The 23725-nt window shown below is 41.9% G+C and overlaps 1 protein-coding gene across 1 annotated transcript; it reads right to left on the reverse strand.

Moving 5' to 3' along the window:
• Positions 1-403: 403 nt before the first annotated feature.
• On the reverse strand, positions 404-23247 carry BIRC7 (baculoviral IAP repeat containing 7). Its single transcript, XM_072633317.1, is given in 9 exon segments — positions 404-780; positions 1610-1833; positions 3527-3598; positions 4300-4509; positions 7536-7584; positions 7685-7763; positions 8118-8217; positions 12358-12901; positions 12903-23247. Coding segments are annotated over 8 exon segments (1266 nt in total). The 5' UTR covers positions 12921-23247; the 3' UTR covers positions 404-780; positions 1610-1639.
• Positions 23248-23725: the final 478 nt, after the last annotated feature.

The raw sequence follows: 23725 nt of genomic DNA on the forward strand, positions 1-23725 counted from the left end.
TTCCTCCTGCCTAGAGGCACATTGATTGGCAGTCAAATTCAAGGATTTCTTAAGATTCCCCACTGGTGGAATTTCATTCGGGTCGACCTTGGTCGAGGGTCAGCTAGGTGGCACAGTGAATAGACTGCTGGATCTGGAGTTAGGAAGGCCTGAGTCAAAATCTGGCCTCTGAGACTTCCTAGCTATGTGACTCTGGGCAAGTCACTTAAATTCTGCTTCAGTTTTATCATCTGTAAAATGGAGGAATTAATAGCATCTACCTCCCAGGGATATTGTAAGGATCAAATGAGATGATAATTGTAACTTTCTTAGCACTGTACTTGGTACAAAGTAAGCACTATGCTAGCTATTAATATTACTAATGAACAAAAGATTAGGCCTCAGTAAATGCCTCCCACCAGCATTGATAATACCAGAAGAAACTTTATTGCAAAAAATTAAAGAACTTCAAACATAGTCATGGCAAAAACCCAAAGCAGAAATTCACACATATATATCCCAACCAAAAAAAAATCCAATGAGACTTTTAGATATATAGTTTTAGATATGGGCTTTTTCCCCTATCCTTTAATGCCCTCTACTTCCCAACTAACCTAACCTTGCTTGAAGTTGCAGCTGTGGCTCCTATGATGAGGTCAAAAACTGGGACTTCACTTGCTCCTTTATCTGGGTAAGACGCTTCATCACTGTATGCTCAGAAGGCAGGGTTACCAGTTCCACCATAATTCCAATGTCTTCAGGGCTCCAAAATCAGTATTGGTTTCCCAAACTCAGCAGTTCCTGGAAGGATCAAGTCAGAGAGAGTCTCTAGGAAGTTGATTTTTCACTGCTACTCAGACATTGGACTGCTGGGGGTTACCAGTGGAGAAGGAAATAGTTACAGGGCTTGGAAATCTCTATAGGCCCACCTACCTTTCCATCACTCTTAATAAATCCTCACCCACCCTTGTGAGATAAACTAGAAAGAGGGTTTATCTAGACTCATGACCTCATTGTTATAGGGAACTCCCAGGTGAGGAAACTCCCTCTCTCTATGTATGGTGGCACCTTCTCTGCAACTCATAGCCTTTGGAGAGTTGCCCAGAGCATTAAGAGATTAAGTGACTTGTTCAGGGTCATATAGCTAGTTCATGTCAGCAGTGGGACTTGAATCCTGGTCTTCCTGACTTTAAGGCTGGTTCTTTACCCACTGTGCAACACTGCCAAGACCTTGCATTCAAGTAAGCAAACCCAGGAGTTAAATGTAATGATACCTGGACTTCATATGATATTCTTTTTTCTTTGCAAAGCCATCTTTGCCCTCTTCAGGGCAATATTTCTCTCTACCTCACAACTACTTTCAGATAAGCTTCATTTTACAACTAGGGAAGAGAAACAGAAGTTTTAAATTGCCATTTGACCTTGGCATAACCTAGAATTTGAGGCTGCTATTTCCCATTTGACCCTTCTCTCTGGGCCTATTTCCTTGTCCATTAGATGAGGAAGTTGAACTAGATACTTATTAAGTCCCCTGACATCTCTGACCTGCTGGCATTCTAGGTTAACTAATCTGACTGAAGTCACAGCCATTTTGTGGCAGAGTAAGTGTGGGGAGAGTTCCTTAACTCACCCAAGCATGGCTCAGTCCACCAGAGCTCAGCTAGGACAGGAAAGTCCTGACGCTCCCATGGATGACAGCTCGGCAGATAGGGCACTGCTGGAGGTTTGGGGCACACTCTGAACAGACCAGGTGACCACAGGGAACAAAGACAATGGACACCACTTGATACATGCACACTTTGCATGTGCGTTCCTCCTTCAGCTGCTGTAGCTGCTGCTCGGTGCTCAGGGGTCCTGTAGACAAGGTCAGGGAGGAGAGGCAAAGGAAGCCAGATAAAGGAACATTTTTTTTTTAAAACTGTAATTTATGTATGAAGATTAGAGAATCTCAATTGAAGGGGCCTCCGAGGTCAGCCAGGTGCCACAATGGATAGAGCCTTGGGCTTAGAATCAGGGAGACTCATCTTCCCAAGTTCAAATCTAGTCTCAGATACTTTCTAGCTGTGTGATCCTGGGCAAGTCACTTAACCAAGTTTGCTTTAGTTTTCCTCATTGTAAAATGAGATGTAGAAGGAAATGGAAAATCACTCCAGTATCTTTGCCAAGAAAACTCCAAAGGGGTAACAAAGAATTGGACGTAACTGAAACAATTCAACATCAACAACAGAGGCCTCTGGAACTGTGTTTGAAAAGGCATTCCCTTTACAGAGTCCCTATCAAGTAACGATTTAGACATCTACTGTAGGTTCTTCAGTGCTGAGAAACTATCTCCTCAGGAGACTCATTCAATTTTAGACATTGTTGAGTTACATCTAATCTGAATCTGCCTCTACAACTTCCACCCACAGCTCAAAAGCCTGCTCTCTGGCATGAAGCAAAAGGTCCAATCTCTTTTCCACAAGATTCAAGTGGATCTATGATATCATTGGTTTGATTGGAACCCATTCATGACTGCTCCACCCTGGGTGACTTTTGTCCATGTCCTCCCTAAGTCTAACATAAAGGGGCCAACCAACATACAGGGAGCCTTCCTCTCTCTCCTGACTTCATAAGAACACCAATGGAATATTTGGGCTTTCTACCTATCATCCCTCATTCTCATCTTCAGGTCAGCCCTCTGAATGTTTGAAGATTTTTATTAACAGTCTCCTCCTCCCTGCTCTTCCCTCTAGTTCCAACATCGTCTTCTATTCTACAAGTAAAACAGTTCTTTTGGCCTTCACTTCTCACATGGCATGGTTTTAAGTCCCCTCCTGGTCACCTCCAACTTGATATGATCTTTTTGTCAGCATCCTTCCTACATGTGTGTATTCCTGAACACAGTATTACAAATGGGCTTGACTGGGGCTTGAGAGAACTCTCCTCCCTCTTTCTAAGCACTGCACTCCTATTAGTGCATCTTAAGATTCTAGTCCAAGGACTCTATTGATTCACTATTAATAGAAAATGTGTTCAGAGTTCTTTTGTTGGCAGTGGGGATGAGATGTATTGAAACATCCATGCTCTCTTGCCAGTCCCCTAGTGACTAAATGCCCACGTGGCCAGAGATCTCAGTCTTCAGAGCCAGAAACAGAGTTTCTTTGAGAGCAACTGGTGATAATAGAGTTTGCTTTATTAGTATTGTGCTCTAACCTTTGAAATGACCTGCCCAGGTGTTGTTTGGTTATTTCAGTCAGTGTCCATCTCTTCATGATCCCACTTGAGGTTTTCTTGCAAAGATACTGAAGTGGTTTGTCATTTCCTTCTCCAGCTCATTTTACAGATAAGGAAATGGAAGCAAACAGGATTAAGTGACTTGCCCAGGGTCACACAGCTAGTTAAGTGTCTGAGGCCAGATTTGAACTCACGAAGATGAGTCTTCCTGACTCCAGGCCTGGCACTCTATCTACTATGCCACCTCGCTGTTCAGGTACCAAGTGTTAGAACCAAGAGGTAAATAATAACCTTTAAAGTAAGCATATTGTATGGATCTTGCCTAGCCCCTCACCTGTCTCTGTGATCTGTTCAGGTTGGCCTTCTCTTCTAGGTGTAGTTGTCTCAGATGCCATCAGAGCAGGTGCTGTGGGAAGACAGGCTATAAATTTTGTCATGTTCTCTAATCAATCAAAAGAAAAAATGTCACAAGAGCCCTTCGTGTGGCTGCCTAGATAACAGGGATAAAGTTTTTCAGGAGAGACTCCAACTCTAATGGGAAAATTTTCCTCTATAAAAAGAATCTCATTCACCTAATTACAAAATAATATGGGGGTAAGGACTAGGGGAAGGGGAGAAGAAATCCTGAATGTTCCCTTACAGTAGTCAACAAGCCTTTCTCATATACACAGAACTAAGAGGCAGGAGTGATCCCCAAATGAACCAAGATGAGTTCTAACATCCAAGCTGACCCCCTGAGAAGTCCTTCCCCAACCTTTTTTAGAGAAAATCCACAGTATTAAGTCAAGGGCCTCATTAGGTGGAACTTAAGTAATTATCTTACTTTTCCAGTAGACAGTCCCAGACTTTAAGGAGATTATATTATAATGTAGTTGGGAAGACAAGACACTTAAGTAACAACAGAAGAACAGTATAAAGGTAGGAGGTGATACGTGCCTAAGGGAATAACACAGATATCTGAGATTCTGAGGTCAGAGAAAGGAGAGACCAAAGAGGCCTCCTACCCAGGAAGACAGGAGGACTGGGGAAGGCCTCCAAAACAAGGGAGGTCCAGTGACTTGAGCAAGCCCTCCCCACTTAAAGCAGGCAATGAAGAAGTCTTTGTACCTCTGGTCTCTGCTGCATTCCTCTCTTCCTCCTGGATTAGATCAGAGACCAGCTGAGACACTGACGTGCTGGCTGGTGTTGCCAGCCTGTATTTACTCTGAACCAACCTCTCCACCATGCTCTGCTCAAACCCCATCTGCAGCACACTTTTTACCACTGTGGATTGCTGCCAAGCTGGCCAAGCTAGCCAAACCCGGCTTCCTGGGCTACCTGCAAAGTGGAATGAAGAGTCACTGAACCCCAAGAGGAGATGTTCTGCTGTCACTGCTGCCCATGGTATCCACAGGGCAGGGTCAGAGATGGAGGGGCATCTAGTCTAGTCCCCAGCCTCTGTACAACACTGTTTATATCTCAGCCACATCCTGAATACAACTCCACTTAGCCTATTTATTTAAAGGTAGTAAGTGACTCTGTTTAAGGGTAGGGCAGGCTTGGGTTTTAAAAAGTCAAGAAAATACGTAGTCATTTCAGATGAGAAAATCTTGTCTATATTGGTGTCAAGTCTACTATATGAGGAGGAAAATTAGAGATCCCGTACATAATAGAGAACCTCATCTTAATACTGTCAGATTAAATCTAGAGTTCTTAACTTTAGTCCTTAGAGGGTTCATTTATAGATTTCAGACAGTCCAGGTACTTGTTTTATTAATATGCTTTTATAATTACATTTTAATATATTTTTATTATATATTGTATTTTATATTATATTTTTTTAATTTACTTTATTCATTTTAAAAACATTCCAAAATCGGGTCCATAAGCTTCACCAGACTGCCAAAAGGGTCCATGACACAAAAAAAGACTGAGAACTCCTGAATTAAAATCTGTATCAATAACCACATAACATGAAACAGTCATAGCATGCAGCAAAAGCCTGAGAGAACATGGTTAATTTATAACAGTAGCATTAGATCCAAACCCTCTCCCCACAAACACCACAGAAACAAAATGTCAGAAGTGGAAGCGACCTAGGGGGCATGTAGTCCAACCCCTTCATTTCCTAGAGGAGGAAACAGGTGCCCAGGGTTAAAGTGAGGAGCATAGACACAAAGGTGAGAGGAAGGCCTGTCAGTTCAATATGGGCTTTCTGGCTCTAAGTCCAGTGCTCATTCCCTGGTGGCATGGTCTTTGTTTCAACTCCTTAAATGGGCGTCTCTGACAGACAAGTCCAAGAGGGTCTGAACCACAGTGTTAGAGGCAAGATGACAGATGATATTGGTGGAAGATACTCTCCCAACTATCTTGCCTGTATCCTTTTCTACTGGACTATTAATTTCATAAAAGTAGGGATAGGCTCATATCTAAGATGTATGTATCTCCTTCAGTGCCCAGCGAAGTACTCTGTTCCAAGCCAGTGTTTGGCAAATGTTTGCTGAGTGATCTGTGATGCTAGAATCCCTGGAAAGACTCCAGAACCAAGTCCCAGTTTTCCTAAAATTGTTCATGAGGCTGGCAAAGGCAGACTTCCACTATGGGCCTGATGAGGTCTGATTTCTCAGGATTTAAAGAGAAAGGATTAGCACTCACAAAGCTTGCTTCCATAGTTATGCCCTTCACAAGCCACCCAACAAAAGTAGTAAATAGCCTATTGTGTTAGAGGGAACTTCAGGCCAGAAATGTGGATACCAGAGCTTTAGTTCTTATTTCTGCTGCTAAGCCCGCTCTATAAACTAGAGTCAATCATTTAGGCTCTCTGGTCCTCCATTTTCAAATTTGTAAAGGGGGAGAATAGCCCCACAAAACTTTCAGGATCTCATGAGAGCAGGGCTAAGGCAGTGAGAGCACTTCAGACCAAAGTTTTGACTTTCTCTATTGCCCATCAGGAAATAAATGCTTTGATCTACCAAAGCCCCTGATTTGAGCTGGGACTTGTGAAAGAATGGGGACTTGGAAGGAGAACCAAATCTACTACTCCAAGTCCATTGGCAGATTTTCTTAGCTTCCCCTCCATCTCCCACCTTCAGAAAACAATAGAACTGGACAATATCAGAGCCCATGGAAGGCAGACTTCACATGCTTCATGTCTGGCAGAAGTTAGGAACATGGAAATCCTGTCTAAGGCTTGCTTTTGTGCTAGAGTTCCTCCTGGGCTGTGTTCAAGCCTAGCCTGAGTTTCAACAATATCACTGGGCATTTACTGATTATCTACTAGGTGCAAGGCATTTTACTTGTAGTTTCTAGGAGCCAAACTCTAAATGAGGTGTAGAAGAAAAGATGAAGGTTAAATAACAAAGAAACCTCTCAATTGAGTTTGGGGTTTGTTATCACTGGTGAGGAGCAGCAGTCTACCAATTCCAGCAAACAGGATGATCAGGGTAACAGGATGGCTTGCTCTTGAATACATGTGAAGCACACAGATCACCAAGGTAGGAAATTGTTCGGAGTGGCATATTAACATTTTTTAAAACTTTATTCCATTTTAAATTTCCATCTAATTCCAACTTAATAAAAGTTTCTGATCAGGGATAACATCTTCATGACCCCTAAAAGAAAGGCTAAGTTGTTAGTTCTTTTGGTAGTATACTGCATCATAGTGGCCAGAATATTGGACGTGGCATCCAGGGGTATGGGTTTCCGCCTTTGCTATGTATCTTAGCTAGCTCTGTGACCTCAGTTGTAAAATGAGGGCATTAAACTAGATGACTTACAAAAGCCTTTCAATTTTCAGTATATTATCCTCTATGCACAGCTGGGTGGTGCAATGGATAGAGCACCAGTGCAGGAGTCAGGAGGACCTGAGTTCAAATCTCACCTCAGACACTTGACACTCACTAGCTGTGTGACCTTGGGCAAGTCACTTAACCCCAATTGCCTTATCCTGGGTCATCTCCAGTCATCCTGCTGAATATCTGGTCACAGGATTCAGATGGCTCTGGAGGAGAAGTGAGTCTGGTGACCTGCACAGCCCCCCCCACTCAAAACAAAGTCAAGTGCCAAGTCATGTCATTATTTCTCTGATGGCATGGTCTTCTTTGGCAACCAAGGATGGAGGAACACACACACATTTGAATAAAATAGGCAGTAGGCAGATAATACTCAGCATAACAGAGGAGAAAGGGCACTAGGCTGGAAATCAGGAGACCTGTGTTTAAATACTAACTCTGCCCTGTGAATCTGGGCAAGTCACTTTGACTCCCAAAACCTTGGTTTCCTCATAGATAAAATGAAGGGGTTAGATCAGTATGTCTAAGGACCCTAATAGTCTATGATAAGAAGAAAAATGTTTCTCAACTAACCTGGGGTAGAAGAAGTGGAATTTACCTCTGCTGGATCTTCTCCATGGCCCTAAAAATTACAACATCTTTTTTAAAATAAATAATGTGGCAGTTTTTTTTTTTAAAGCATTATACCCTAAAGCCCTGTAAGGAGAATCAGATGAACTTACCCAGGAGTCTAGCAGGGTGGAGGACTCCTGGATGCCACTGACATAGGCTCTGCCTCTGGATTGAAGCAGAAATTCACATCTGAAAAGGAGCAAAAATAAAGACAAAAGCTACAACTGGGTATACTGGGAATGAGTTAGGAAGGGAAGGGGGCAGGACAGGCTTCTAAATCCAACATAAACTTCTCCAAGACAGGCCTGGTTCTCTTTCTCCTGCAGAAGCACAACACTTAGCCGGGGAGGAGGGGACGTAGAACAAAATGCTATCAGAATGAGATGTTCCAAAAAGAGCATGTGATTGCCTTGTCTCCCCTATTCAACTGTGAGCCCCTTGAAGGTGGGCACCATGTCCATGTGTGACTGGTATGCCAAGTACCTAGATCAGAAAGCTGGGGAATATTCAGACACATAACAGTCCCACAGGACCCCAAGTTACCTAGGGAACCACTTGGCATGTTCTCTCCAAGGGTCATCCCCTCGATCCCAGTTCCTCAGGCCCCCATCACAGTAGTAACACTTCACATGGTCATGCTGGCCTGAAAGACAGCACAGAGAGGTTTCCAGGGGCAGCTGCATCTCATGTATACTGATAGATAGCTGGGACTATTTCTTTGGAGAAAAAGCCAGATAGCCTAGGCCAGGTATACTGGTTGATTATCTTGATGAAAGCTTGGACTAGAAGCTCATCAGTATCCCAGTGACTTATTTAATTTATTGTAAGGCAATATGGTATGGTGTGTGGCAAACTAGCCTTGGAATCTGAAAGACCTGGGTTCAAGTCTTGACTCTGACTCATACTACTTGTGTAACCATGGGTAAGTCACCTTACCTTCTAGAATCTCATCTATGAAATGAATATAATACCTGCACCTACCTCACAGGACTGTTGCAAAGATCAAGAGGTGTGAACTTCCTCTTTGGGTCAGGGGTCTTGACCATCAAGACCCTATCCCATTCTCAGGATGCAATGAATGAGGTGGGAGGCAGGTGTAAGGCAACTCCGTTTATTATCAGTAAAGCAGCATTATTTATAACATAATAGCCTTGTGCATTATGCCCTTCAGCCAATCCCTTTGAAGGTCAAATATACTCCTCTAACCCCTGCTCCACATTCTCCTCATGTCCAGCTCGTGATTACCCACTTTCCCCAAATTCCAGGAGAAAAACAAGGGTGGCGGTCCTGCCTCAGATGCTATTAGTTCCAGGCACCTTGGGTGTGGTCCTACAATGGCATCTGAGAGTTCCTAGACCCCTTACAAAGAGGTAATGTATATAAAACTCTTCACAGACCTTAAAGTGCTGTATAAATGTTAACCACCATTATTACATATTCTAAAGTTATTTTTCCAGTGGCTCCTCAAGCCTGTAGTAGGACTAAATCTTACCTAAAATATGGCATTTAGCTACATTTAGGGTTGGATACTCTTACTGGGTGTGCTGAAGAGCCTAGAAAAACAATAATAAAACTATTCGTTACCCAGAGGAGTAAGTAAATCTGGTACTTACCCAGAGAATAAACAGTCCTAAGTCCCAGGACAATGGATCCCATGACCAGGGGACAGTTTCCAAGGGACAATCCTGACTAGCTCATAGGGAGGATATCCTTCTCTTTAATTTCTGACATTGGCTCTCTGAGGAGCCATACTCCTTTAATAAAGGCCCCAGTAATGTACTGCGAGAGAAATAAGAGTAGATAAATTCCAGGGCTAACTTGGGACCTGGTCTGGGATTAACCCAAGTCATTGAAAAGTTATGACAGCGTAGTTTGGTCCTTTCTACTAGGAAGTGGCCATCCAGTCTACACCAAGCAAGGAAATACAGCTAAGAAAATTGTGTTGGGAGTAGGGGGTGGGGGGTGCAGGGGAGTCTTATTGTGATAAATGACTCACACTGGCTGCATTGACCACGGTATTAAATGGACAGAGGATTCAGATGTGACCTCCAACTGAGCTGCAGGTTCAAGTTCCAAAAGTCGGTCCTGGAATTGTTTTCTGCAAGAAAACATTCAGGATCCTGAGGCTGATGACAAGAAGAAATCTTCTACCTTTGGAGGTAAGGGAGTTGGGGTGGAAAATGCAGCTGTATGATTTCTTCCTATTTCCATTTCCTCTCATCACAATGCCCTGGTATCTCCCACTTCTTTTCTCCTAGTTTTCCCATCTCTACAAGAAGACATTTCTACCTTCTTGGGCTGCTTCCTATTCTAAATTTAGATTTTCTACGTCTGGACCAGATCCCAGATGGAAGGAGCAATTGTAGACCAGTTTGTACCCTTGGGATCAGGATAGGAGGTTCCAATGCATCTTACATAAATGCTCTTAATCTCCTATGACTGCTCCATTTCTGAGTGGGTCATTATGATTTAAGCAATAAAAGAACACAAGCATGATATGCTAGATGGGATACAGCACTTATATTTGGGAAGATCTGTGTTCAAATCCCTCTTTAAGCACAATCTATATAACTCTGGGCACTTGTTTAACCTCTGTCTGTTGACTTTACCTTCTGGAAGTTTCTCTTATAAACCCCCTTCTCTCCTCTGACCTGCCACTCACCCTGGTGCAGTCTCTTATCACCTCAATCAAGCCTGGATTACTGTTGTAGCTGACTGGTTGATCTTGCTGTCTCAAGTCCATCCTCCACTCAGATGTCAAATAAGTCTTTCTAAAGCACAGATCTGATTGTGTTCCTCCCTTCCTCCCAAGTCAATAAACTCCAGTGGCTCACTATCACCTTCAGCATTCATATCCCTTTGCAAGTGGACCCCCTTCTACCTTTCAAGTCTTTTCACATCTTATGCCTTCTCTGCCTCATGTACACTGTGATCCAGTGACACTGGTCTCCTTACAGTTCCTTGAACAAGAAACTCCATCTCCTTGACAACGCATTTTCACTGGATGTTCTTTGTGTCTGCAATATTCTCCTTCACCTCTGCCTCCTGGATTCTCTGCCTTCCTCCAAGTCCCGGCCAAAATCCTTCTTCTATAAGAAGCCTTTCCTGATCCCCTTAATGCCAATACTTTCCTTCTGTTGATAATCTCTAATCATTCTGTATATAACTTGCTTGTAGATAGTTGTTTGTATGTTGTTTCTCCTATTAGACTGTGAGCTCCTTTGGAACAGCGACTGTTTTGCCTTTCTTTGTATTTCTAGTACTTGGGGCAGCTAGGTGGTGCAGTGGATAGATCACCAACGCAGGAGTCAGGAGGACCTGAGTTCAAATCTCACCTCAGACACTTGACATGGGTTATCTCCAGTCATCCTGATGAATATCTGGTCACTGGAGTCAGATGGCTCTGGAGAAGAAGTGAGGCTGGTGACCTGCACAGCCCTCCCTCACTCAAAAACAAAGTCAAGTGCAAGTCATGTCATCATTTCTCTGATGGCATGGTCTTCTTTGGCAACGAAGGATGAACACACACACAGACACGCACACACACACACACATATCCAGTACTCAGCACAATGCCTGGCACGTTGTAGGTGCTTAGTAAATGCTAACTGATTTATTGACTGACTCAGTTTCCTCAGGTGTAAAATAAGGAGGTTGAACTCAATGGTCCCCAAGGTCCCTTTGTGTTCTCAGTCTGATTCTAAAACAAGGCAACCTAGGGGAGATGGTAGCAACCTATGACAGTGTGTGTATGTTATGGCATGGTGTTGAAATAGCTGCAAAGATACAAATAGCACTTCCCTTATATCTACCTCATCTCTCATAAGTAACACCAGGACAACAATAATAGATCAGATCTCACAAGTTTCCCAGAGGAAGGTGGAGAGAGAAACCACAGGCCTATGCTTGCACCCTCAGAGGGGAAAATGGCTGGTGTCTGCCGGGTTTGTTATTTTTGTAAGGAGAGAAGTCACAGTGAACATTGCCAAAGGAGAGAGGCTTCCTTTCCAGAGCAAAAAAATGGGATCCACTCACCATCCCACCACTCTTCTGGCCTCTTTAGAGACTTTAACTGGTACTATCTGACTAATAGATACACACTGCAATAATCTGAGACAAAGACTTAACACCCCACCCCCATAAATATGCTCCCCAAGCTGTCAAGGAGCATGGGATAGCAAAAAGATCAATGAATTCAGATCTGGGTCGGAATCCTATCTCTGCCACTATTGGTCTGACTTTGGACAATTGCCTTCTCTGGGCTTCTACTTCATCTGTAAAATGAGAGTTGGATTAAGTGATTTTGAAGGTTTTTTCTGGGCTTAAAACCTAGGACTTCTCCAAAATGCCTTTCAATTCCACAAGTTCAACTCTAGCCACGCTGAGCTCCCCACAATGAAGGATACGCTAGGTTTCTATTAACCCTCTACTATAAGTTATTGATCTTATCCTGAAACAGGTTTTAAAATGGAAATGTGTCCAAATCTGTGAAGATATCAGATGTCTGAAAGGGGTAATAGAGCTAAGGAAAAAGGAAATGTTCACAGCAAAAAGAGGCACCAACTTCTCCTTATAGCCATTTATAGACACAAGGCTTCCTACAGTCTGACAAATGGCCAAGTAAAGCCAGTTCTCCTTGTCAGAGATCTGTCAGGGCTACCAGACTCGTCAAGTATATGAAAAAGGGGTGACCTAGAACTAAAACCCAGGATCTCTTTTCCAATCTAACACCTATGCTTCAGGCCTCACAATCAGCTTATATGAAGTAAAGCATCCAACCTACCTGTATAGAAGAAACCTGCTCTGGCCAGTTGTTGAGGGCACACCATCGCAGCTGATGGCCAGTTGTGAAATGAGGCCAGTCGGAGCTGTTCTACACCCATCTCTGGATAGGCGGGTCTGGGAGTCAGGGTAGCCTCATTCTCTTCCACTTCTTCCTCCTCTGACATTCTTTGCAACTGGCTCAAGATTGGGCCATCCACATTGTCAGAAGTGTCCTGGTCAGGATTATTTCCTGTATGCTTGCTGAGGGCAAACTGACACTTGGGGAAAAGCCTCTGGTGTTCTAGGATGGGGCTGTCTCCGGCTGTCCAGTTGTCCAGCATCCCACCACAGTAGAAACACTGAACCCTGTCCTGAGGCCCTACGTAGAAGAAGCCAGCTCTGGCCAGGTCCTGGGGAGAGACAGGGCCCTCAGGAGGCCAGTCTTGGAATGTCTTTCTTCGGCTTGCCTCACTGCCCATTCTGGGCTCAACCACTACACCCTCTGGTCTCCCTGTCTCCCTCAGAGCTGTTGTGGCCTCCCCTTCAAAAAACTGGGAAGTGAAAAACTGGTATTTCTATCATGCCTGCCTTGGGCCAGTTTGGGGGAAGGGAAATGGGAGGAAACTACTCTGGACTATTCCAAATCTGCTGGCTTAGCTTTCTGGAAAGCACTGGGTCAGGGATTCCACCTCACATGCTCTGACTGTGGTCAATCCCAGAGTCATAAGGCTTGTAGCCAGAGCCTTCCCTGAGATGACAGCAGCTCCAAAAGAGGTATATATCTGAGCACCAAAGTGCCAGGGAGAATGGCTGGGGAAAGAAAGCGGGAGGAGAACAAACAAGAGACATCCTTTATCAAGTCTGGCTTTATGGTGCCTGGTAAGAGTAGATTGCTTCTCGAGAGCAGCCCAGAAGAGATTCAGAGCTGCTGGTTGTAATTGGATATAGAGCAGTTTCTGGACAGACACCATAGGTCACTGTCACAGAAAATAATTAAGAAGAACTTGACTACTAAAGTTGGAGGGTCACGTATCTTGTAAAGGGATTCTGGTGGGCTGTGAGCATAGCCATACCTAGATAGAAAAGTTGGACTTGGGATCTGGTTTTCCCCTTCGTAAGATTTCATGAAGGTCACCTCACCACTATCTCTTCCCCTCTTCACTTCCCCATCTCCCTCTAGTAGTCCAGGCTTTTCCTCAAGACTACATTACCTGTAATTGACCTGTAAATAATTTACAGGTCAATTCTCCTGACTCCAGATAAACTAAGAATTGAGTCCCACATTTTTGTTGTTGTTTCTCTTTCATTCTCAAAGAGGACCATAACATCAGGAAGGTGATGCCATGACTTGCAAGTGAATTGGATTTAAATGAGGGATGGCAATGCAAAGTCATCAGTCTCACTTTCTCCTCTGCATCCATCTGGGTCCAGTGGCAAGATATAAAGATATCCTGGAGATGGCCCAGGATAAAGTGGGAGACCTTGGCCTTTTTAAGCTAAGATCTTTCCCAGGTCTCAGTCAATGCCCATTTGGTGATTTAGGCTAGGTAAGAAATGAGACAAAGAATGGCCACTTTCGCCTAGTAAAAAAAAAAAAATCAGTCCAGGAAGGGAAGCCCCTCAGGGTTTCTGGCCAAAACAGAAACAATTGCTATTTACACACACTCGGAGCCATTGTTGGCTAATCAAGGAGAGCCAAAGTGATTTGGATGTAAGGTATGGTCCTTAAAAAAGAAAGTTTGTCCAGAAATCCCAAAATACCTTATTGAGGTTAAGGGAGAAAGGAATGAAAAAAATCAACAAGACCTTGCAAATTCCACATTCACAAAAGACCTAAAGAGAGAGTTCAAAGCCTAGAGCGGTGATCTCCAAATTTGTTTCACTGTGTATCCCTATGGTTAAAAAAAAACTCTCCCCCATAGTGGATAGAGAGCTATTCTCCAAGCTAGAAAGAACTTTGGTTCAAGTCTTGCCTTTGGCACATACTGGCTGTGACCCTGGCTAAATTTTATTTATCGTTGATGCCACCATTTTCTTTCTTTTTCTTTTGCCTTTTTTTTTTAAGTTAATTTGTTTTCAGTTTTCAACCATCACTTCCATGTGTTTTAAATTTTCTCCCCCTCCCTACCACCTCCCTCCCCAAGATGGCATACAAGCTCGTATGAGTTCTACACATACATTCTTATTAAACACATTTTTACATCATGAAATGCTGCAGAAAAATCAAAATGAATGGGAGAAACCATGAAAAAAACCAAAACCAAACAAAAACATAACAAAAGAGAAAACAGTCTGTTTCATTCTACGTCCTTATTCTATAGTTCTTTCTCTGGATACGGATGGCATTTTGCATCAAGGGTTCTTTGGAAATGTTTTAGATCCTTGCTTTGTTGTGAGGGGTTAAGTCTATCAGAAGCAGTTGTCACACGCTGTGGCTACTGTGTATATTCTCCTGGTTCTGCTCATTTCACTCAGCATCAGTTCATATAAGTCTTTCCAGGTTTTTCTGAAGTCTGTTTGTCATTTCTTATAACAAAATAGTATTCCATTACAATCATATACCACAGCTTGTATCAATTCCCCAATTGATGTACATTCCCCCAATTTCCAGTTCTTGGGTGCCTCCCTTTTCTTCCTTCGTACTCTGTTTTTAGCTCTACAATTTGGTTTCTGATCTCATCATTCAACCCAAACTTTTCTCTCTAAAGTTGCCAGTGATCTCTTGAGAAATTGCCATATCTGATTGCTTTTTTGCAATCCTCATCCTTCTTGATTCCTCTGCAGTCTTTGTTGAGACTCAATTGACCCCACCAATCACCCTTTTCTACTTAATACTCTCTTCTCTCTGGGTTTCTGATACTACTCTAATCTAGCTCTCCTCCTGGTCCCAACCATTCCTACTCAGTCTCCTTTGCTGGCTCTTTGTCCAGGTCATACTCATTAAATAGATATGTCCCTCAGGGTTCTGTCCTGGGACCTCTTTTCCCTCTATGCTATTTCACTTGGTGATCTCAACAGCTTTCATGCTTTCAATAATTATCTCTATGCTGATGATTCTCAGATCTACTTCTCCAGCCTTAACCTCTTTCCTAACTTCCAGAGTAGCATCTCCAACTGCCTATTAGGCATCTCCAAATAGATCCCATAGACATCTTTAACTCATTATGCCTAGAACTGAACTCATTATCTTTACCTCCAAACACTCTACCCTTCCAAACTTCCCTTTTACTATCAAGGGCATCATCATTCTACCCATCCACTATGACAAATAATGATCAATTTATTAATTAGGCCAGCCTGTAATCGATAAGTTGATATTCAGTGGTTTCTCTCAGTAATCAAAGACGCCAAGCAAGATGCTGAAATGCCTTAAATCCCTTCTGAAACAGAATTCCCCCATGAGTGAAACTCAGTCCTTATTGGTAGATATTTAATGAGGAGGTAGGCTAAAAGTCTTCAACTCCTCCTGCTGAGAACATGGTTTGATCATGAAACTCAGCAATCTCAAGACATATGGCGGGGAAAGCCATTTTTATCCAAATCTCTCTGGCTAGTTTTCTCTTTTATGAGCTGGGTTGCTTTAAACTCTAATGGAGGATATCAAGAACAGGAGGATCCCCCCAGGCAAAGGTTCAGCCACACTAGATTCTATGTATACTCTAAAAAGAAATTAGGTTTCCCATTTTGGGGGGATCCTATCCAATCTATTTAATAGCATATGTCTTGGAGCGAGGAGTAATCTCATCACTCAGCCATGCTCTTCAGAAACTGACTGACCTTTTCAGTACTTGGGTCTCAACAGAAATAGAAGGAAAAGGATAGATCACAAATTAATAATTAGTTATTAATATACTAGTATAATGCTAATTTTCCTCACTACCCAGACTTGAAAGCTAGGTATCATCTTTGACTATTCACTCTCTCTAATCCTACCTCCAACCCATATCCAATCTGTTGCCAATTTCTGTTGATTTTTACCTTAATAATATGTCCTATATGTAGATAGTTATTGTTTTATGTAAATAGACTGTGGGAAGGAAAAGAGGCAGGAAGGGGACCTCTTGCTAGTGAAGGGAAGCGGCCAACACTTGAGGGGGAGCCAGGGAGAGAGAAACATGGAATGGGGACAAACACATGGTACCCAAGAGCAGACAGAAAACAGATACAAGAGGGCCCTACACTGGGGGCAAGTGGGTGGACTAGGCCAAATGTCTGTTCTCTGGTGCTGAGCCTTGTCTTAGATAAACTGAGACCTATGAAAAACTTTAATATAGAAAGACCAAAGTCATCCACTGCATCTGCACCATTGCCAATTGTCTTGACTTTAGTCTTGCCACTAGACTTGAATGACTCTTGAGGAGAAGAATGAGGTTGATGACTTTGTACAGCTCTGCCTCACTTAAATCCAATTTACTTAAAAGCCAAGCCATCACTCTGGTGATGTCATTGGTATAGCTAATTCACTTGAAAGTCAAGACAGAACTCTGATGATATCATTGGTCCTCTTTGAGAAGAAAGGGTGAACGACAACAGAGGGCTCAAGCCAAGACCCTGATTTGGTGGAGGTGGCAGTAGCAAGACATGGGTTCTTCTGCTTTCACTTGAAGGGTGTGTGTGTGTGTGTGTGTGTGTGTGTGTGTGTGTGTGTGTGTGTGTATGTGTGTGTGTGTGTGGTGTGCGTGTGTGAAGGTGTGGGAGGCCCCACTGAGCTAAGCTGAGGGTTGAGAGAGACAGAGAGCACAGTACTGTACAGTCAAGTTAATGGTGATTTTGGGGAATGCAGATTTCTTACAAAATCCTTTACATAAAGTCAAAGTTGGGCACAAAGGTGGCACAATGAATAGAGACCTAGTTCTGAAGTTAGGAAGACTCATCTTCCTGAGTTCAGATCTGGCCTTAACCCTATTTGCCTCAGTTTTCTCATCTGTAAAGTGAGCTGGAGAAGGAAATGGCTATTATTCTAATATCTTTACCAAGGAAACCCCAAATAGGGTCACTAAGAGTCAGACATGACTGAAACAATTAAATAACAACAAAAATAAAGTTGGATTTGCATAATGGGAATTTATGTAAAGCAAGAACTGTCTGTATGTTCCTTTCTCTCCTCTGACACTACCACCACACATACTGCCTACTGGCTCTCATGTCCTCACCCATGCCAGTACCATTGCATCATTGTGATTAGTCTTCCTGCCTCGTCTCTCTTCATTCTAGTCCATCTTCTACTCAGTTGTCAAATTAATATTCCTAAACATATCTTACTATATTGCTCCCCTATTCAGTGAAGTTCGGTGGCTCCTTATTAGCTCTAGGATTAAATACAAAATCCTCCGATTGACACTCCAAACCCTCCACAACCTGGTCCTCTCCTACTTTTCCAGTCTTCTTATTCCTACTATCTGCCCCTGCACCATCTCCTGGCTGATCACCAGCCTCCAGAGGAAAGATGAGAGGTAAGGTAAAGCCTTCCATTTGAACATGTGCCTTCCATCTTACGCTGTGTGTGTCTCCAGCAGGAAAAGGAGAGGGGGCTTTCCATCTTGCAGTGCCTTTTTCCTGCCTGACCTCCAGCTCCCAGTAGGAATATAAGGAGGAGTCTCTAGAGGGAAGGGTTTTGAGAAGAAATAAGGGCCCTCTATCTGATTGTGTGCCTTCTGTCTTATGTTATGCATGTCTCCTGCCAAATTTCCAGCCTCTCCTGGGAAGAAGAAGGATACCTTTTATTGAATGATTAACACATACCTGGTCATACTCTTCACATCCCAGAGATTCAGAATTCTTGTAGGTTCTTATCCAAATTCCATTCCTCATTCCCCATTAACCAGTTTCTTATTCCTACTACCCTGAAGTCCCAACCAAATGTTATCCATTCCTTCCACTGCCCTCCAGAATGTCTGCTCCATAGTCAACAAGTCTGCTTTAATCTTAAATCTTTTCCTTTCCTTCCTTTCCTTTCCTTCCATCTTCTGGCTATAACTGAGAGCTGGCTCACCCCTGATGACAGAACCTCCCTGGCTAACTTTTACTGCACTAGCTGGAGTTGGAATACTTCTTATTCCTCATAGCCACTTCCAAGTTTTTTCACCACCTTCATTCAGTAACCTCTCCTCCTTTGAGGCTGTAACAGATGATATCTGAAATAAATCAGGAAAGAAAGGTTTGAACTTCTGAAAATATTAATTTATTAAGCAATGCATACCAATTGCATAACAAATTGGGACCAAACCTCCTCAACTTGGCTCTGAACCCCAAATACAGGGGAAGACAGATTTCTATGTATTGAAAGAAAACAATTTACTGATATAAACCAGGATACAAAATGAGATAATCTGATTTGTAATTGGATGAAAGGTTGGGGGCTTTTAGGGTTGAAAGGGGGAGAGCAAACAGGTACATTTCCCTGAAATCAGAAAAAGAGATGTCCCACTCCTCCCCAAGTGTCTGAATTCAGTCAGAGGAACAAGGGAATAGTAACTGATTATAGGATCATTTTTAGATAAGATATATTAGTTGCTTGAAATGTATAATTTTGAGAAATTTTCTTGCATCAGTTTTCAGATCTGACTAGGTTTCTGGTCAGCATAACCTAGGCCTTTAGTTGAGCAGGTAGAGGACATCCTGTTTCCCAGACACCCAGAGCTACTTTCAAACAATGCTCTAAAGTCTTCTCATAATTTCCATAATCAAAGTTCTCTCACAAGATAGAAATTGGATTAAACCATGACTGAATAGAAAGGGAACTGAACTAGATCTAAAATTGAGTCACACGTTGAAGTCAGTGTGGTTCATTCAATTCCCACAAAGTCCATATAATCTACATATTCTGTCTAATCAAAATCCTGATAGTTGCTGTCTATAGACCTCCAGTACATTCCTCTTTCTTCTTCAGTGTGTTCAGTACGTGGTTTACACTCTTTCCTCTCCAAATCCTGCCTTTCAAATAGGGAACATCAACACATATATTGATACTCCCTCAAGATACTGATATTCCCTCCCCTAACTTACCAGTTCCTCAACCTACTTCTTTCCCATCAATCTACTCTTCTACCCCAACTCAGCCACACTTACTCTTGATCTTGCCATCACCCATAAATATACTGCCTTCACATACAAGAATTTTGAAATTCATTTATCATATCACAAGCTATTGGCTTTTTACCTTTCCCTCTGCCTTTCAATACCAAAACCTACTCTTCCATGACCTCCTTTGACCCCTCAGTTCTCTTCCAGGCTCTCATGTCTGCAACTAGCTACTCTCTCCTTTCCCTATCTAGACTCCTTGATGAACCATTTTAACTCAGTTTTCTTTTCTTGAGTACCTTGACTCAATCATATTGCCAATAATGTCTTGCCAAGCCTCAGCCTTAGATCATTCCCACCACCCACTGCCTTTGTTCCTACACATGTGATGTTGAATGAAGGTGGAGAAAATTGTGCAGCCATTCTCACTGGATCCACTACAAATTTATATTACATAATCTCAACTGGATCCTCACTGCTGCTATACAATCCTTTTATACCTCCCTTATCAAGCCACTATCCCACTCTTCATATTTGTTCTTCGAAACACTTTGTTCCTTCCTCAAGCCTCTCGTGGCTCCTCCTCTCCCTACCTTCTCATCACAGAACCTTGCTGCATATTTTACTGGAAAAAATGGAGGTCATTTGTTGAGAACTCCTCTTCTCCTTCACCTTTTCATGCCCAAACTACTGCAATAGCCTGCTGGTTGTTCTGCCTGCAATAAGTTTCTCCCCACTCCAATCTATCCTTTACTCAGTCACCAAAGTGATTTTCATAAATCACATGGCTAGCCATATCACCCTGTCCTCCATAAAACTCCAGTGGTTCCCTCTTGCCTTCAGGATCAAACAAAAAATCTGTTCAACATTCAAGGCCTTTTATAAACTGCTCCCTTTTCAGTCTTCTTACATTTTATATCCCATTAGGTACTCTTTAATCCAGTAATGTAGCCTTCTTGCTATTCCCCAAGAAGACACTCCATCTCTTGGCTACACATATTTTTTTTGGCTGTTCCTGATGCTTGGATGCTCTCCCTTCTTATCTTTGCCTCCTGGTTTCCCTGTTTTCCTTCAAGTACCAACTAAAATCTCACCTTCTACAGGAAACCTTTCCTGATCACTCTTAATTCTGTTGTTTTCTGTTTGTTGATTATTTCCTACTTATCCTGTATGGAGCTTGTTTGTCCATATTTGTTTGCATATTGTCTCTCCTATTAGACTGTGGGCTCCTTGAGGACAAGGACTGACTGTCTTTTACCTTTCTTGGTATGCCCAGAACTTATCCCAATTACTGGCACATAATATGTGCTTAATAAATGTCTTATTCCCAACTCTGTGACACATTCAGTGACACTGGCTATTTCTTGTACCTGACATTCCATCTCTAGACTCCAGGCATTTTCATTTGGCTATTCTCCTGAAATGTTCTCACTCCTTATCTCTACCTCTTATCTGCATCAGCTTCCTCAGTTAAAATCCCATCTTCTACAAGAAGTCTTTTCTGATCCTTCTTAAATGTCACATTAAAAAATAGCATTAGTGATTCCATTTTGTCTTTTATCAACAATTTTGTAAAGTTAAGTTCCAAATTCCAAGTTTACTCCCCCTCGCCACTGTCATTCAACCATGAAAGTACCCCTCTACCCTTCACCTGAGTGTCTCCTAATCCCCTGTACCAATAAGAAACCACGTGTCTTAATCCCTGTTTTTCACTCTCTCTAAATTATATATTAACCAGAAGAAATCAAGCTTCTGGGTCCTTAACTAAGAAGAGTTTTGCTCCTGGTTTATTTTGCAGACTGCATGCATTGCTGAATAAATCATTCTCTGGATGTAACTACTCAATTTCTTTATTCTTCTGTAACATGCTAGTTCTTTCTGTTGATTACCTCCAATTTATCCTCTATATAGCTTATCTGAATATGGTTGTTTGTATATAGTCTCCTCAATTAGACTATGAACTTTCAGAAAGCAAAGACTCTCTTTTGTATCCCCAAAACTTAGCACAGTGCCTGACACTTGGTAGGTGTTTAATAAAGGTTACTGACTAGCAATCTCTCTGTGCTCTAAGAAATTTAGATTATAAGTTGAAGAGAAGGTGCTGACCTGCATTGGTAGAGAGTGTTTCCTCACCCAGGAATTCCCTATACTAATAAGATCACAGGTCCAGTCCCTATAATCACTCCTTTAAACCAAAAACAGTAGAAGGTAATGGTTTATTCAAGAGTCATGTCTCTGGAGTATAGCCTATCCTCCAAGCAATACCTATGAAACATCTTGGGGTCATTGGACATGGGTTCAGGGAAGGAATTTTACACTTGGTGCTTGTGTAGGTACTGCTATAGATTATTACTGTCCTGAAGGATCTATGGCAGGGGTAGAATGAGGAAGGTTGGAAGCACAGCAATGAGGAAGAGGTAGAATAGGGAACTGTTTAGAGAAAATGGGTGAAAAGTAGGTGTGGTAGTGTTGGAGGCAAGTCCCAAAACTCTTGATTTTGAGGAGGGTAGGATTTGACTCATCTTCCTACGATCCATTTGGTTAATCACATACCTCTTGTGGCTATGACATATTCTCCTTAGGTTTTATCATGGCCCTCTCAGAGACTCTAGTCATTACTTTGACGATTGTTCTAAGTTTGTTACTCTATAGGACTCAGGATAATGTAGGGTAACTAAGTGAGAAAACTTGTGCTAAGGTGCTTGGCCAATGAAGCAACAGCTAGATTTTGAGCTAAAAAAGTAAGGAAGACCAAAAGTTCTCCCCCAGTAGACAAGTGGTCAATATATACATTGATCACATATATATTTTATACAAAATATATAAAAAACAGACAATTCTCAAAAAATGCAAACTATTAACAACCAATGAATGTTCCAAATCACTAATATGAAAAATGCCAATCAAAACAACCCCACTCCCAGTATATTTCAAAAAAAAATGACGAAAGATGAGAAAAGTCGATATTGGAGAGGGTATATAAAAAGGATAATTGCCAATATATTGTTTTTGGAGCTGTGAATTGGTCCAACAATTCTAGAAAGTAGAAATTATGCAAGGCAATTGACCAAAGGATATCTTTGATTTCAGAACTTCCATTGCTAGGCATATACCCTAAGAAGGTTAATGACAAAAAAACAGGTTCCATGTGTACCAAAATATTTATAGCAGTACTTTTTGGGGTAGTAAAAAACTGGAAGCAAAGTAGATTACCATGGATTAAGGAATGGTTAAACAAGTTGTGGTACATGAATATAATGGAATGCTATTATGTTGTAGGAAACAGTGATGAATACAGAGAATCATAGAAAAAATGGAAACATATAAAATGAAGTATGCAGAACCTGGAAAACAACTTACATGACTACAACGATGTAAATGAAAAGAATAACAACAATAAAACAATTAGAACTGAATGTGGCAAAATTATTACAACCAATAGTGACCCCCAAAAAGATGTGAGAGAAGATGCCTCCTCCCCTCAACCCTGCCAAGATGGGGGTTATAGATGTGAAACACTACTTATAAAATCAGACTTTCATCATGTTAGTTAGTTTTGCAGAACTTTTTGTTCTGCTTTTTAAAATTCTTAACTATAAAGGATAGCTTGACTCAGAGACTGTGAGGGAGCAATACAGTGGGAAATATAGGGAATGTAAAAACTAAAGATATCAGGAAAAAATGTATTTTTTAAAAGAGTGAAGAAGACTAAAGGGATGTGCTTTTTAGTTTAGTTCAGATGAATGATCTCTTCGCTAAAGGTTCTCTGTGAATTTATTTGTAAGACAATTGAATTTTGAAGCAAGCTTTCATTTTTAATTTTGAAATTTTAGAATATTCATTGATAGTTTTATTTTTAGATTAGTTTCATTTATAATTATATCTTTCCATTACCCTCTCTAAAGAGCAATCGTTTATAATAAAGAATTAAAATGAGAAGAGAAAAAAAACAAAGATGAACATCAGCTTATTTAAGCAAAATATTTTCAAGGCATTCTTAATAAACACATGTTATCCTTCTCTGTGTAAGAGGGCATGCCCTGATCACCTCATGTAGAGGCTCTTTATATCCTTTACCACATGGGTGAGGCTAGCCTCCTTTGATTGCTTGCATAGTTAGAACAGGATGGAAAAAGTCATGTCTTTATGTGGCATGGCCCCTTGATAGGTTAGGACAAACCCCTACCCCTACCTCTGTAGCATTGGGGTGTCCTATGGCTTGAAGGGAGGCAGAATAGACATCTCTAGACTCTTTCCCACCCCACCCCCCACCTTCTCCAGGGGAGATTTAATAACTGGTTCAGGGAAAGCAGGAAATTGAGGCCACTCTGCTCTCCTCTGAGAATGGGGTACCATCCTAGAATTTT

The sequence above is a fragment of the Notamacropus eugenii genome, chromosome 1 (assembly GCF_028372415.1).
Source record: "Notamacropus eugenii isolate mMacEug1 chromosome 1, mMacEug1.pri_v2, whole genome shotgun sequence".
Lineage (NCBI taxonomy): Eukaryota > Metazoa > Chordata > Mammalia > Diprotodontia > Macropodidae > Notamacropus > Notamacropus eugenii.